Source organism: Antedon mediterranea, chromosome 1, assembly GCF_964355755.1.
Source record: "Antedon mediterranea chromosome 1, ecAntMedi1.1, whole genome shotgun sequence".
Classification (NCBI taxonomy): domain Eukaryota; kingdom Metazoa; phylum Echinodermata; class Crinoidea; order Comatulida; family Antedonidae; genus Antedon; species Antedon mediterranea.
This window is the reverse complement of record NC_092670.1, coordinates 39,078,462-39,093,591: the sequence shown is the minus strand read 5'-3', so window position 1 is coordinate 39,093,591 and position 15,130 is coordinate 39,078,462. Positions and strand designations below refer to the sequence as shown.

Sequence of the window (15,130 nt, the reverse complement as noted above, 5' to 3'; positions counted from 1 at the left end):
AAGGTGAAAAAGGATTGTAGATATACGGTGGATAATTTTTGCTATAGCATGAAAATAATAATCTGAAGTTGAATAAAAATACCCGAAATGTAAAATTCAAGTTATATTACCTATATTTAGTCATCTGATAACATTTTTTACTACACCGTTTATTTTTCATAGCTTTTTAAAATGCCTCTCTATTTACAAAATGTGTGTACAAAAGAATAGAGATTTTACTGTGTAATTTGAGCTATCCCTCCCCCCCCCCCCCCACCCACTGATAAGAAAGTGTTTATTTTCAACAAGCTCGTGTAACACAAATAAATTCCACAAAATTATGAAACATAGGGGAAACTATAGATCGATAATTATTGGAATGTATGATCAATAGAATTGTTTTCCCGTACCTGACCTTTAAAGCAAACATTAGGAACTCTTTATTACTCTAACATGTTTATAATCTGAAGCTCTGTCTACACCATCAAACATTATGTGATCTAATGTGCCCATACATGGACATGATGATGTCATATCACTACCATATTTGGGCATATCACTACCATATTTAGGCACATCATTACCATATTTGGGCACATCAAACTATTATTATTATTACCCTGTCTTCTTTATTTATATGGGCACATCACACTTTTGAGTTTGCAATGTCAAAGGGTCAGCGATATCACGAAAAAAAAATCGTGGTGAGTGAGGTGAAAGCGTTTATTTTGTTGGGTGTAGGCCTAATAATGGTAACATTATATTCAAATAAACACTATCAAACTTTATGTAAAAAAAAATGTGATGTGCATATATGGACATGATGATGTAATATCACTACCATATTTAAGCATATCATTACCATATTTGGGCACATCACATAAAGTTTGATAGTGTAGACAGAGGTTTAGATATGAAAAAATACAAACACGTGAGACGCGCCGCGCGTATAATTTATAGCTATTATTATCACAGTTTGAACACACGCGTCACCATGTTACGTCACAAAATAATACGTCATGCAAGCTTGAATTATCATAATATATTAGGTCTAAGGTAGGCCTATCATCTACAAACACACGCACTACAAAGAGTTATTTTGTCGGCAGTATGTTTCTTTTATGAAAAGCTAATCGAGCAAGTATTATTCTAACAAAAGACAATTTAATTTCATGTAATTCAACCATTTTGAACAAGAACACTACAAAATACCTTTTGTACTGGTATACATTCATTGTTATGTTTTCAAAAGACTGTTTTAATGCTATACCCTGCAACAGCCCTGATTTCGGCTGTCAGCTGCGTTTTATAATGTTTTGAGCGAGTCATATGGCCGAGCGGTTAATAGTGTAGGCTGGTATGTCGTTTATATGAATGTCGTGTATATTTTTTGTTAAAAGCAAACTTTGACTTTATTTCATATCTTGATAATATAAGGAATGAAAAAAAATATGTTGCCATTTTTTCAAAAGACATTTAAAGGACCAAATTCATGATGGCCGCCAACATTCAAATAACCCTATTAAAAATCAGAATATCACCAATAATACAAATTATGAATGTGGAACAAGTCCGTTTTGATGGTATTACTGTACCCATTATACAATCCTAACTATGTAAAGCGATAATCTGTCGGCTATCTTGGATTTCAAAATGGCTGCCACTAAAAATTAAATTCTTTAAATAATTTTTTTTTAAATATGTGTGCATAAATTGTTGTTTGTACACAATTTTCTAAAATTGTCACTTCTCACAGGATTGTAAATTGTAAATATAAGGCGAAAGTTGTCAATGTCCTCTATATAACAGATATATAATACCCCACTATGACTATTAAATTAAATAATCGTTCAAAGTTGGAGTTGCAAAAGTATGGAACAACTTAACAATTTATATCAAATATTCAACAACAATTACGTCTAACTAGAGGGTTAGACTTCTAGTTTGCTCGCTCCCCTCTAGGAAGTGTAAACGAAGGTTCTCGGAATGATAATGACTCGGGTAAAAAGGTTTTAGAAGGACGTTCTCCTTGTACGTTTTCTGTCGGTTACCATTATTGAAAATGCTTGACATTCGAAAAACTAAACCTACTCTGTTTCACAGTGTCTTAGATGATTAATAACATTTTAAAGTATAGTGTTTATTGTTTTATAGGGCGGAGGTGGGGAGGCAGAGTTCATTTGAGGGAGATGCTTATTCGAGGGATTTTTTAGTTTTAATAATATCGTAACATTTATAATCAAATAAAATCCTCTAATAGATATGAAAAGTGGTAAAAAATTATAACAAATGCTTGGTAAATTATAGTTAACAGTGTAATGAATTCTATTATAAATAGTATATATAATATTGTGTGTATAATTAATGTGGATGGGCGTTCATTAGATAGTTGGGTAGGTGGGTGTAGGCGATTATTATTCAAAGTGATGTTTTATTGGGGAGGCGTTTATTCAAATAAATACCATCATAATACATTATTTAATTTAAACATCTTTTGAAACTAACTTCCGCGACAGTGTAGGCCGTTTCGGCCCAAGAAGGAAGGTGTTTTAGACGGCTTGCAATATGGGCCCTAATGGGACACAGATAGCCTACAGTTATTCCTGCCAGCTTACTCAATAAAACTCGGCTATCGGGATTTATTTTTTAACTACTGTACCTTCACACGCGCGGTCCGATCCGAAAATAAACAAAAAACTAAAATAGCTATAGCCACTAATGACCAACTTAACTGAAACCAGGTAGTTGCAAGGTGAACCTGTAAACTCATCGTGAACCCAGAAATTACTTTGACCGCGTACAATTGAAATTGAGTTGAAAATCTACCGATGAATCAGAAATTTTGTTTTAAAACTCTTATATATCTAATATATTCCTAAGATAGAAATATGGAACAATATCGTAATAGTGAAAACTGTTTTACATTTTGCGGTACACATTTATACCTTATTGTGAAATCCTGTATAATGGTAAATAATAAATGCGTTATTGCTATGTAATTCAATGTCTGAACCTTCAGGGCCATAGTCACCAGTATGGTTGGTAAGTTTTCAACCTGTCAACTTTTGGCAGAAGCTTGAAGGAAATACAGATACAGCTCTGCCTATAAATAACCTTGTAAATGAATGAACTCCTACTTCTCATCTTCTACAATCTCAACCAATTTCATTAGATATGTACCCCCTACAGACAGACCAGCATTATACACTGGTTTGATGAGTGCACATGGTTGTGGTATAAAAACTCATGTACTAGGGAATGACAAGAATGCCTGGTGATGACTCTTGCCCGAGATGAGTGGAGGTGGACAGAGATGACATCAAAAAGCAATTATTATGTCGACCCGGTGAACTATATGGCTTTTGGACATATAGCATTGTGAAAATAGTGTTGAGGCAAGTGCTTTTGTGAACTTGTATTACTTATACAACCAGTGACACAAATATCTTAAATGGAAAACATCTCTAAAGGACAAAAGCACACTAATTCTGCTTTCTGTCTACAACTTGCTTCTACAAATGCAGACAGAGAAAGAGATTCTAAGTTAAGTATCATTTTGTTTGAAAGAGGCTGATCATAAAGATATTAACTTGAATACAGAGAGTCGACGAAATCTAAATGATGTGGTTAAACTATATCCCTATATATGTATATGAGAGGACATGTATGTGTGGGACTTGCTGGATTTACATCAATTGATCAGGGTCATTGAGCGTGGTATCATTGGAATAACACAAATTAATGATTTAATCAGAGCTGGCAAATCTAGTTAACATTTAAAGAGAGATGATATCCCGATTAATGAAGAATGCTGCAATTCGCACAAAGGTGTTTGTTGGCCATGGCATGATGAAATTGGACAGAAAATGTTTGAGGCATTGGTAAAAATCTTGTAGAAGGAAAACTGTCTATATGGGATCCTAAGAAAAAGACGAATATTGGCAAAAATTATATATGACGGTGAATACAGGTGACAAACTTATCAAAGTAAAAGAAGACTCCTATAGAGATTATTTGCCGGTGAAATGAGGTATTTCAGTTATTTTGCCAATTTGTTTCTGAACAAGGTTGCTGGGAACGCAGATCAGTCTGTAGAAGTTCGATGGATACAGTAGTAGAGAACGAAGGAAGGTCAACTTACTGTATCGCATTCAAGATTAGAAATATTTCATTGAAGGACTTTGGCAGAGTTAGTTGTCATTTAACTGAAGAAGTTTATGAGATGTTTTAATATGAAGAAGTGTACAGTCAGTACTGTAGACATCCCGATGGTCAACATTTTGTGTTAATCACCATGTTGTTGTCATAAGCATATCATTTTGTATATTTCAATCTCATTTTATTTAACTTATACAAGTTTTAATAAGAAATTTAACCCATTTAAAAAAAATGGCGGCCATTTTAAAATTCAAAATGGCCGCCATTTTGTGTTAATCACCAATGTTGTTGTCATAGGCCTATCATTGTATGTGATTTCAATCAACGTCATAACTTGTACATGTTTTAATAAGAAATTTGATCCATTTTTAAAAAATGGCGGCCATTTTGAAATTCAAAATGTCAGAATACTAATGAATATAGGTTTATAATAATTCTTATATAGCAGAGAACCCATATGAACTTAAAATATTATTCATAATGGGTGTTACTTTGTCCAATATGGTACATTTATTGGATATTTTACGTATTGGCGGCCATCTTGGATTTGACACCCTTAAGCTTTTTAAAAAAAATGGCAACATATTTTTTTCATTACTTTACATCCTAAAGACACTAAATCAGCTGGAATTTTGCTTTTAACAAAAAAATGACACGAAATTACATAGTGGCCTACACTATAAGGCAGGGGCGCCGTTTATCGTACCTAAAGAGCCAACAACAACATCGGCAAGGGTTCGAGGCCGACTCGCTCCTTGTTCTGGTGGTGGAACAAGTCTTCTCGGATAAGGACTATAAACCGTAGGTCCAGTGTACACAGTTATAACCTGTGTGTACTTTAAAGAACCCAGTTCATTATTCGAAAAAGAGTAGGGGGTTACCCCGGTGAACTGGTTCACACAATAGCCCATGTATCAGGGGGATTACCACCTATCTGATAGGACAGTGATTAATTCACTATTGGTAATCCTTGGCCACAGTGCCTAAAGACATAAAATAAAATAAAAAATAAAGTAATGTAGGCCTATGCTAACATTTTACTCCAACCTTCTTTTCAATAACCCTTTTTATCTTACTCCCAAATCTTACTACCCTTGGTACTATATCCTTATATCTACATCCTAATCAATCATGAATTCAATAATTAGTTAGAGTTATAAAGATATGTAGTAATTAGTTATTATAGTGTCCGTATTTTTTTGTTGAAAGTAGTATATTTATAACGGTATATGAGTTATCAGCTTAATATGTCATCAGGGTGGTATGGGAATCATGATACCAGAAAATGATAATGAAGATGTATATAGTGCCATGACCCGATGATCGCTTTCAAGGCGCTGTGGACTTAGTTGTTACACGTTTTAAACATAAAATTATCTTCTCTGAATGAAAGAAAGGAAGATCGTAGACCCCAGAATCACACAAAGTTACATAATAGCTGACTAGAGTTAAATTACTACATCAACTTACGTTGAATTACTGCATCAACTGAGGGTGAATTACTGCATCATCTGAAGCTGAATTACTGCATCAACTGAACTTACATTACTGTATATAGCAACTGAGTTCAGACATCAACTACACACATTAAAATGAGAAAAATGAAAGCCAAACAAAAATAGCTCTTTAAATGATTGATATAAACTAATCTGGTAGACCTCCTTCCTTTTAAGTATAAAACTACGCAGTGTAGGAAATCGTTTGCATACTTTACTTAAATTTATGTGTCTACCTCTTCTTTCAAAAGATACTAGTATTGTATTCTTTCTTTATGTACTATGCAATGGGATTTTTTTATATGTTTTTATCTGTAAAGTTTTAACTGTTATATATACTATGACTGTATTCATCTGAATGAAACCTCGTTAAATATTGAATACAATCAGTACACTATTTGTGTAAAGATATATAGATAAGTGCTCAGAGAATGTATTATAACACTAAGTATTTCACTAAGAAATTACAACATGTGCCAGTCAGTGTCAGCCATCTTACAGAACTTATTTATAAGTCTCCAATCAAGTCGTTACATTGCTAGTAAGACATATTACAATAGGTACGCTTACATATGATTCTGTTTATATACCTCCATGGTTATTAAATAAAAGAAAAACTAAATTATACGATTGGTAAATCAGGCAGAAACTTGCCATTATTTTGACGTCTTTGTGTTGATAAATTGCTGGGAGCAATCGCGCAACATGTGTGACTAATTATTTATATATTTTTCCTTATATACTTTGAATTAACCAAGAAGGAAGTATATAATAATTTCCTTATAAATGTTAATGTATACTTGTCACGTCTATGGTTTTCTCCTCTGTCCCATTTCGTGTTTGTTCTTTGTATTTTGACACTTTTAAACTATTCAAAAGCAGGTCCTCGTGAAAAGCATGAATAAATGTTTTGAATTTTCAATCTTATCTGTTGAATCTTACGTTAAAGCTCTGTCTGCATTATTAAACTTTATGTGACAAAAAAAGTGTGATGTGCCCATATATGGACATGATGATGTCATATCAGAACCATGTAGGCATGTAGTACTACCATATTTGGGCACATCACACTTTTTTGTAAAACTAGTTTGATAGTGTAGACAGAGCTTTACTGAAATACAGTATATAATATTTATGTTTTGGTTTAATGCATTCAGGCTAAATTTGTGTTACATAATCTATATATAAATTTACGTAAGGGCAAAATTCGGTAAATCGCGCCTTACTTCTAGAATTTTTACCCGATGGTATGTAAAGTTGGTTCGTACTTTCGGTACTGATTTTAACCACCTGATGTAACCCTGTTTACTAATTAAATTAAGTTAGATAATTAGTTATTGACGATTAAAACGAATTTAGGTTCAACGATTTGCCCCAAATAGGGGTGTTTTCCGATCGTGGTATACACTGTCTAATGGATGTCCATCTTGAAAAATACCCGCCACAAAAATGCGAGGAGGCTTCGCATTTTCCTATCTCCTCCTACGATAATTGTTTTTAATAGCTGAAAACCGGTTGAACAGTTCGAGTACAGCATCATAATGTTGAAGACAGGCCGATTTTCTTTAAAAAATACTATTTTGATACATTTAATATACGTTTTTACAAATGTATTGATTTGTGATGAATGGAACATTCCAAATTATTTGGTTTAACCATACAGGTATAGATTTAGATTTATGGGCCCCCTTGGAGAATAAACATAAATAGTATTGCAATGCTGTACAATACTGTTAAGGTATTAACCACTTTTGATCGCAATTTGAATCGCAAATTTCTTACTGTGAGTGTTGGTACTGTTAGATGTAATATAAAAATATATACAAATACACTTTATTACTGTGAGTGTGGGTAGGCCCTACTGTTAGATTATAAACATATAATATACAAATAAACATTCCAAATTATTTGGTTTAACCATAGAGGCATAGATTTAGATTTATGGGCCCCCTTGGAGAATAAACATAAATAGTATTGCAATGCTGTACAATACTGTTAAAAGGTATTAACCACTTTTGATCGCAATTTGAATCGCAAATTTCTTACTGTGAGTGTTGGTACTGTTAGATGTAATATAAAAATATATACAAATAAACTTTATTACTGTGAGTGTGGGTAGGCCCTACTGTTAGATTATAAACATATAATATACAAATAAATAAACGTTATTACTGACAGTTGCTTCTCAACGTTTGTATTAATTAATAATTTAAAAATATATAAACGTCGTAGTGGTGTATCGTTACATGTACTTTACTATTTCAATCGACTATGACAGTGAGAGTTTTAACAAAGTACCGTATTAAATCGTAAATGTTTTACTGTATTTAGTGGTATATTATTTATAGGCCTATAAAACATTAAAAACAATATTTCGTTACTGAGTGGATAAGAATATATTTTAAAATGTTTCCTCTTTGTACCTATCTTCTTCCCCCATCCCTCAACCCTTAATGTTACATACAAAACACAAATTGGGTTTGTTTAAATGAGTCCAAATAAAAAAATTTGACTCATTTTGTTTCTCTCTCGGAAGTAATTCCCAGGGTGCTAATTTTGGTTGACTACATAAATCATTGTGTATATTTATTTGTTTCTGTAAACGACAATGTATTATAGTCCTGCAGTACGTACATTTGAAATCTCCATTTTTTTCTCGCTGGAAATACTGTGTATTCGAGAACCATCTGTGGGCACGACCTAGATGGTACGCGAGCGAAGCGAGCGTGCCATCTAGTATTTCTAATTTCTCACGATTCAAGAAATTTTACACTACAAAAGCATGAAAGACAGCAGTGTACAATTAATACGAACGATGAGCTGATATGTAGACGTGATGACAGTAAAATAATATATGACAAGTAGAGAATCGATACAATGACGTCATTATATATATTATCGATCCTGTATCAAGCGCAAAAAATCAATCCAATTTCTATTGTAATAATATTGATAAATAATATAATTGTGTATTGTATATAAAAGTGTATATACCTGTCGGTCATTTGTGTCCTTCACTAGGTGTTGAGGTTTACAAAAATCGTTTTACAGAAATAATACTGAAGGGGTCAAAGCAGGATGTCAAAGCAGTATATTTGTGAAATTAAGCCTATGCACACTTGTATTATCACTGGGATAACTTAGAAATTCTCTGGGTTTTTTTTCTTTAAAAAAGATGGGGTAGCGATTAGGCCTATTTTATTTTTTACTATGATTCCATTTTTCTTTTTAAAGAGATGGGGTATGCAGAAAAAATGATTCTTTTCTTTTATCTATTATTTTATTTTCTACTACGGTTCCATAAGAAATAGTGTTAGTTGAAAATAGCATTTATGTTTTCTGTTTTTCAAATTTTGTATTTCTTGCAACATCGTGGTGCGTGAGAGGACTGATTGACCGTGGGGGTACAGTGGCGGATCCAGGATTTTAGAGGATCCAAAAAGGGGGAATAACCGGTTGAACTTAATCTAATGTTCTGCATTTTGCATGCATTATGATTTGAAATTTAGGGGGGTGGCTGTGCCCCTTTAATTTTAGTTTGGTACGAATTAAAATGAATAGTAATACATGAACACTTATAATGTGCTTATAGCCATGACCCCATGTACGTGGATAAAGACCAAAGCAACATCTAACTTCATTTAATAACACCGCATTCTTTTTATAGTGAACTATTTCCAGACAACCAATCACAATGTGTTTCATCGTGCACGTTCCCACAATGCCTCGGAACTGTTACGTCAGTGGGGCATGAGAACTAAGAGATTATTTGTATAATAAATGCTTTCAATGAGGTGTAATGATGTGCTAAACAGCGGAAAATTTACCAGGCCTAATAAAGAATTTACCAAGTAGGTCTCACACCCATTGAACAAGAACTACTGAAGGAATCAAGACCTGATTCATTGCTTTCTCCATTTTTTGTGAATAATATATGAATTTCTTACTGGGAATTAAATCAGTTATACAACGTTACAAGATTAACATCGGCATCATGCCAGTATCCAACTCATTATTTAAAATTATTGTAATTTACGGAATATGTATACAAAGTATAAAAGGCGGTAAGTTTTAAGTTTTGAATTTCAATTGTGTCAAAAAATCATTCTTCGTGTATAGGGCCTAAATTTAGAATTACAGAATTGTAAACTAATGTAGGCCTTATGTTACAAATGTACAATAACTAATTAATCAGTGATAACGGGAAGCGGAAATATTATTGACGGTACGGCACGGCAGCTTTGATATCCCGAACCATCGGACTAAGGTTTAAAGAAGTGCAAAATAAGTTCTCATGATGATCTGAAATCATTTTCTATCAATAATCAATAATAACTATCATAACATGAGTATACTTAGTATACATACTTAGTGTACTTGTTGTTCACGCGCCGAACCTGTCGCACCGTACCGCTACCTCCGCAAGACACCACGAGGATCGAGTCAAGAATTCACCCGATTCCCAGTGTTGTATCTCCATACTATCTATTTCCGAAGTATCATATGAATATTATTTTGGTAATACAGGATCTGATTCATATCACATGTGGTGCCTGTATCATGTAAGCTTATGTTACGGGTTAGCTTACTACTGTATACATGTGAAACACATGTGTGTTGTATTACCGAATCTATGATGATATTTTGGAAATAGATAGCCTACAGTACCGAGAAGCTGCTGAAGAATTAACGCTTTAAGGAGAGTGTTTTAATCTTTCACTGTACGTTGGTATTGTTATTGTATTTGGCATAATCTCTACTGAAATCGTACATTATTTCAGCCCAAGACCTGTACCGCCGTAACTGCAGTAGAACAAGTTTACCCTGATACCTAATGATACACTAGAAATATAATTGAGGATTATAATCATGTTAAATATTGTGCTCTCTGAGTAGTTACTAAATCTGTATTGATAAATTAGAACCAAGCATATTTCTTTTAATAAATTGAGATTTCAGGATGGATATTGTAAATTTAACAGCTTTTCTATCTCCCTTATTTCATGGTAAATTCATGCATATTTGCGACAGAATGCCAGTTTGCAGTTTGCATCAGTTCCCTAATACAATATAAATCTGTGCACGATAAACAATTTTAAGCTTACGCTTAAGTACTAGCCCAGAGAACTGCTTAAAACGAAATAGCCGATGTGTTCCTTTCACAACACGCCCTTCCATTATTGTTAATATTATAACGATAGCGAAATAATTGCAATTATTTGTGAACATGTACAAAAGACGCATTGTCGGAATCAAATGAACCCTCCGTATAAATTATCTACAGAAGAGTTAAGTGGCGGTATGTCTTCTTTATTGTCAAATATCCTTCCTTATCCCTGAAAAATACAAAATATACGCTATAACGACATTTATATCCTCCCAATGTTTATCTAATATAAGGACACCCTAACCGTGATTTGGGCTCAAATTATGACTGGCATAGGCCTATATCAGTCATAAGAATGCAGATCCACAATAAGACGGGGAAACGAGTGAGCTGTTTTCAGCTTGTGAAATATAGGTACGGTCAGTGGAGAATGCAAATGCATGATGCCCCCTCCCCCCCCCCCCCTGGATTAGGAACCAAGATGCCCTACAACTTTGGAGGCCTCGGGCGTTTTTAGCCTTTTTCGACATAGTTTAATGCCATGTTTTTTCCTCTGGGATCGACTATTCAGGGGCCCCTATAAGCCAGTGAGCGCTCATAGCAGTTACGGCACTGGGTACGGTGTTATAGGCCTATCGCCACTTATCAGTAGCAGGGTTAATATGATTGATGTTAAACCACTATAAGTTATGAGTAAGTTTATAAATAAAGATGTATTGTCCCCCAAAAATATGAAAAATAAAGATTAATTAAATGAGAGTTTGAATATGTTATTTTGTAGTTTTAATAAAGTTAATCACTTCCGTAAAAAAAAAACACAAACAAATAGGCCTAATGTTATAAAATGACAAAATAAATGCTTAAATTCAACCAAAAACCCATTGGCTGGCAGCCAATTTGACCATATTTTGCTTTAAATTACAGTTTTTTCGGCTAAATACATTTTTTTTTTTATCCAATTTTTGGTAAAAGTGAATAACTATTTTTATGGCATTATTCAACAAAAATGTTGGGGGACAATACATCTTTAATGGAAAATTTGCTTGTGTGATTTTGACACCGGGAATCTTTCCTGCTCTTGGCTACCATTACTTTTAGAACCAAAAAATCTATTGTCGGATATGATGTGTTATTTTGTTGAAATTGATTTTCACAAATTTCGAAATATATATTATAGCCAGGCATGGATTAGATTGATTTCGGTGTCGGTTCTCTGTCAAATTCTTTACCATAGGCCTACACAGTATGTGTCAATATAAAGCGCTTGTGTGGTGATGTGACGTCGTACAATTACGAAGCGAGTCACTTATTTTGAATTTCTTCAAAGTATATGGCTTATAAAGTGCCCGTTGTGATTATAACAATATACTACAAATCCTTAACGTGTTATGGCGTGCGGATGAAGCACAAATGGTCCGCAAATCACATTATCGATATTATCTTTCTATTTATATTAATAGTTATCAGAAATCGAATTTAGAAATTATAGCGCTGCGCACTAGAGTGAATACAAGAGGGCGTCCAATTATCGTGTTCATACCACCCCCCACCCACCCCTCCTCCTTGGAAAAAAAATGTTCCATCTTGTGTCATCATTTAGAGGAATTTTTGTATACACCTACTCGCTTTTAAGGTTGTATATTCCACCGCAAACAGAGGCTGAGACCAACCAAAGCACCAGAGTAACGCCTATCCTAATCTTTCCGGGAGATGCACTGGTAGTGGTTCTTGATTTTTTTTTTTAGCCACATACGTGACAATTCGACCTCCATTGGTCCTTATCTGTAAAGCATTTTTATTTTTACAATAAAATATGTTTTATTTTTTATTCAGCTCCTCCTGTGTGGGAAAATTGCCCATCGGATATCACACGCAATGCAGATACTGACTCCAATAATGCGACGGTCACGTGGACGGCACCAAATGTAACTGATGATACTACAAAATTGTCTGGTCTTGTTATTCAAGAAATATATAATCCAACGTTGGCAACTCCAAATGTATTTTTAATAGGAACTACAGAGGTTCGTTATGTTGCTACTGATGCAGATACAGAGGTTGGATCGTGTATTTTTATGGTCAATATCATGGGTAAGTTTTGAAATGTGTTTATGTTGCACATATTGCTAGGCCTACTGAAATTATCGATAGCATTCAATGAAACCAGACGCAAGTATGTTAACGTGAAATAAAGTTCAATCCCAAAATTTGTGTATCACTCTTTTTATGTGGCCTACTCCAATAGTAATAATAATTATGATGGTGACACTAATAATGATCAATAGTAATAGGATGCTGATTGCTGGTGGTCATAGATCTTAGAAAAACAATGTACCGGTATGAACACGTCTTTGCTGTTAAAGTTCAAAACGCATTCTTTGGAAGTTGGATGTCAAGGTGTGAAAGATGCAGGTACAACTAAAGACAATATGGTGGTAAAATTATTAAAAACAAATTCAATTTTAATATATAGATATCCAGTTGCCGGATATCGAAGATTGTCCATCGAATTTCGTAAATACGACAACCACTGGAACGCCGTCTCGTGCTGTTGAATGGGACAGGCCTACAGCGACTGACAACGATGGATTAACGCCTTCAGAAACCACAACTCATACATCCGGTTCGTTGTTTAACATCGGAACCGTCGGTGTAACAATTACATTTACGGATGATTCGGGAAACGAGGCACTTTGTGAATTTGACGTTACCATAAACGGTAAGATAGTTTTGGTTGAATTTTTACTCTTATTTTGTTTAAATCTCTCTATTTTACTCGTTATTATGGTCACATAATATTGTGAGCATGCGTCAAAAATCTACCGATCTTTTTTTTTCAAAAAGGGTTTATACTGAGAATGTTTACATATTCTGAATACTGATACTGGTACTGGTACTGACTTGATACTTTTGTGGTTATATAGGCCTAAACCTCTGATATAAATTCATCTCATTTGTATCCAATAATTTTCATTTGTTTTGCTTGACGCACAAAAGTGTTTAATAAAGCAGCATTTGTTTTTACTGACATTTTGTTGTATCGATAAATCCTTTCAGATGAAGAAGCTCCTATGACGTCAAACTGTCCAACGGTTGATCTTAAAATCATACCAGGTTCTCAATCCGATAAAGTCGTGAGTTGGGACGAACCAATCTTTACCGACAACTCAGGTGATGCGCCTGATGTAAACTCAACACATTCTCCAGGTGACACGTTTATGATTGGTGTAACAACTGTAACGTACACAGCTACCGATGGATCTGGAAATGAGGGTTACTGCTATATCAACGTGACAGTAGTCCAAGGTAAGCTTGATTACCAGTTTAACGTTTCTATCCACTAAAGTTAGCGATGTGCATGGAACCAAGAACTCGGTAAATAACCTACGCCTGAAGGGGCCTAATGAATGAAGTCAGTTTAAATAACTCAATGTTTGGTTCCCACTTGAGCCAACGCAAGGACATAAGCACACCCGCAAGTAAAGTTACCACGACTCGGAGGGATCATCCGAACTGTCGCTGTGATTGGTCAACAATGTGCTTACGTCGTTGCGTTACGTCCAAGCTGTAGAAAGCTAGCTATACTGTTGCTTTTTATTGGTATACTTTGTAAGCCTATAAATTACGTATTTAAATTTTACAGAAATTTTTAAGACAAACATAAGAATTAACTTTTATTATTTAATATATTTTTAACGCAAAACTATTTTAAAATATAGATACGGTACCACCTGTGTTTACATCTTGTCCAAACGACACAGAATGGGACACGCTTGAAGGTCAAAATTATACAACAGTCAACTTTACTGAACCAGTTGCTACTGACAACATTGAATTACTTTCACTAGAGCAGGCTTTCACGACTTATGATCCAAGTGGTGATACGTACTATATTGGTACAACTACTATACGTTATATTGCGTTAGATACAGTAGATCAAGGAACCAGTTGTGTGTTTACCATTACTGTTCAAGGTAAAGTAGTAATTTAATATATATACTTTTTTTTATACGCATCCAACTCCAATTACAGGATGGATAAACTATTTTATAATTTATTGTGCTTATAAACTCATTCGAGGCTTAGGAAGTGGAGTTGAGCTAGTTAGGCCTACAACCCTTCCACTATGTCAGGGTTGAACCCTGTATCTTGGGATTGGAAGAAGGCGTAACAGTTCCACTATTATCGTGCTTATAAACTAAGTCTCATTTGAGGCTTAGGGAGTGGAGTTCGAAAGAGTCATGAGTTACAACCCTGGCACTAGGTCAGAATTGAACCCCGTAGTACCTTGGCATTGGAAGGCAAGCATGTTAATCACCAAGCTCTCTACCACTAGACCTAATGTAATTTTTAGTGTCACATACTGTCTGTTCCATCTCTCCCCCCCCCC

At 34.4% G+C, this 15,130-nt stretch overlaps 1 protein-coding gene across 1 annotated transcript in view; it reads left to right on the top strand.

Moving 5' to 3' along the window:
• Positions 1 to 9,428: 9,428 nt before the first annotated feature.
• The window catches only part of LOC140039647 (uncharacterized), a 47,676-nt gene continuing 41,974 nt past the window's right edge, over positions 9,429 to 15,130 (top strand). Inside the window, exons 1-5 of the mRNA XM_072085272.1 lie at positions 9,429 to 9,697; positions 12,574 to 12,831; positions 13,214 to 13,459; positions 13,798 to 14,046; positions 14,460 to 14,714. Of these exons, the coding sequence (XP_071941373.1) occupies positions 9,628 to 9,697; positions 12,574 to 12,831; positions 13,214 to 13,459; positions 13,798 to 14,046; positions 14,460 to 14,714 (1,078 nt within the window). The 5' untranslated portion in view covers positions 9,429 to 9,627. The remainder of the gene's footprint in view (positions 9,698 to 12,573; positions 12,832 to 13,213; positions 13,460 to 13,797; positions 14,047 to 14,459; positions 14,715 to 15,130) is intronic.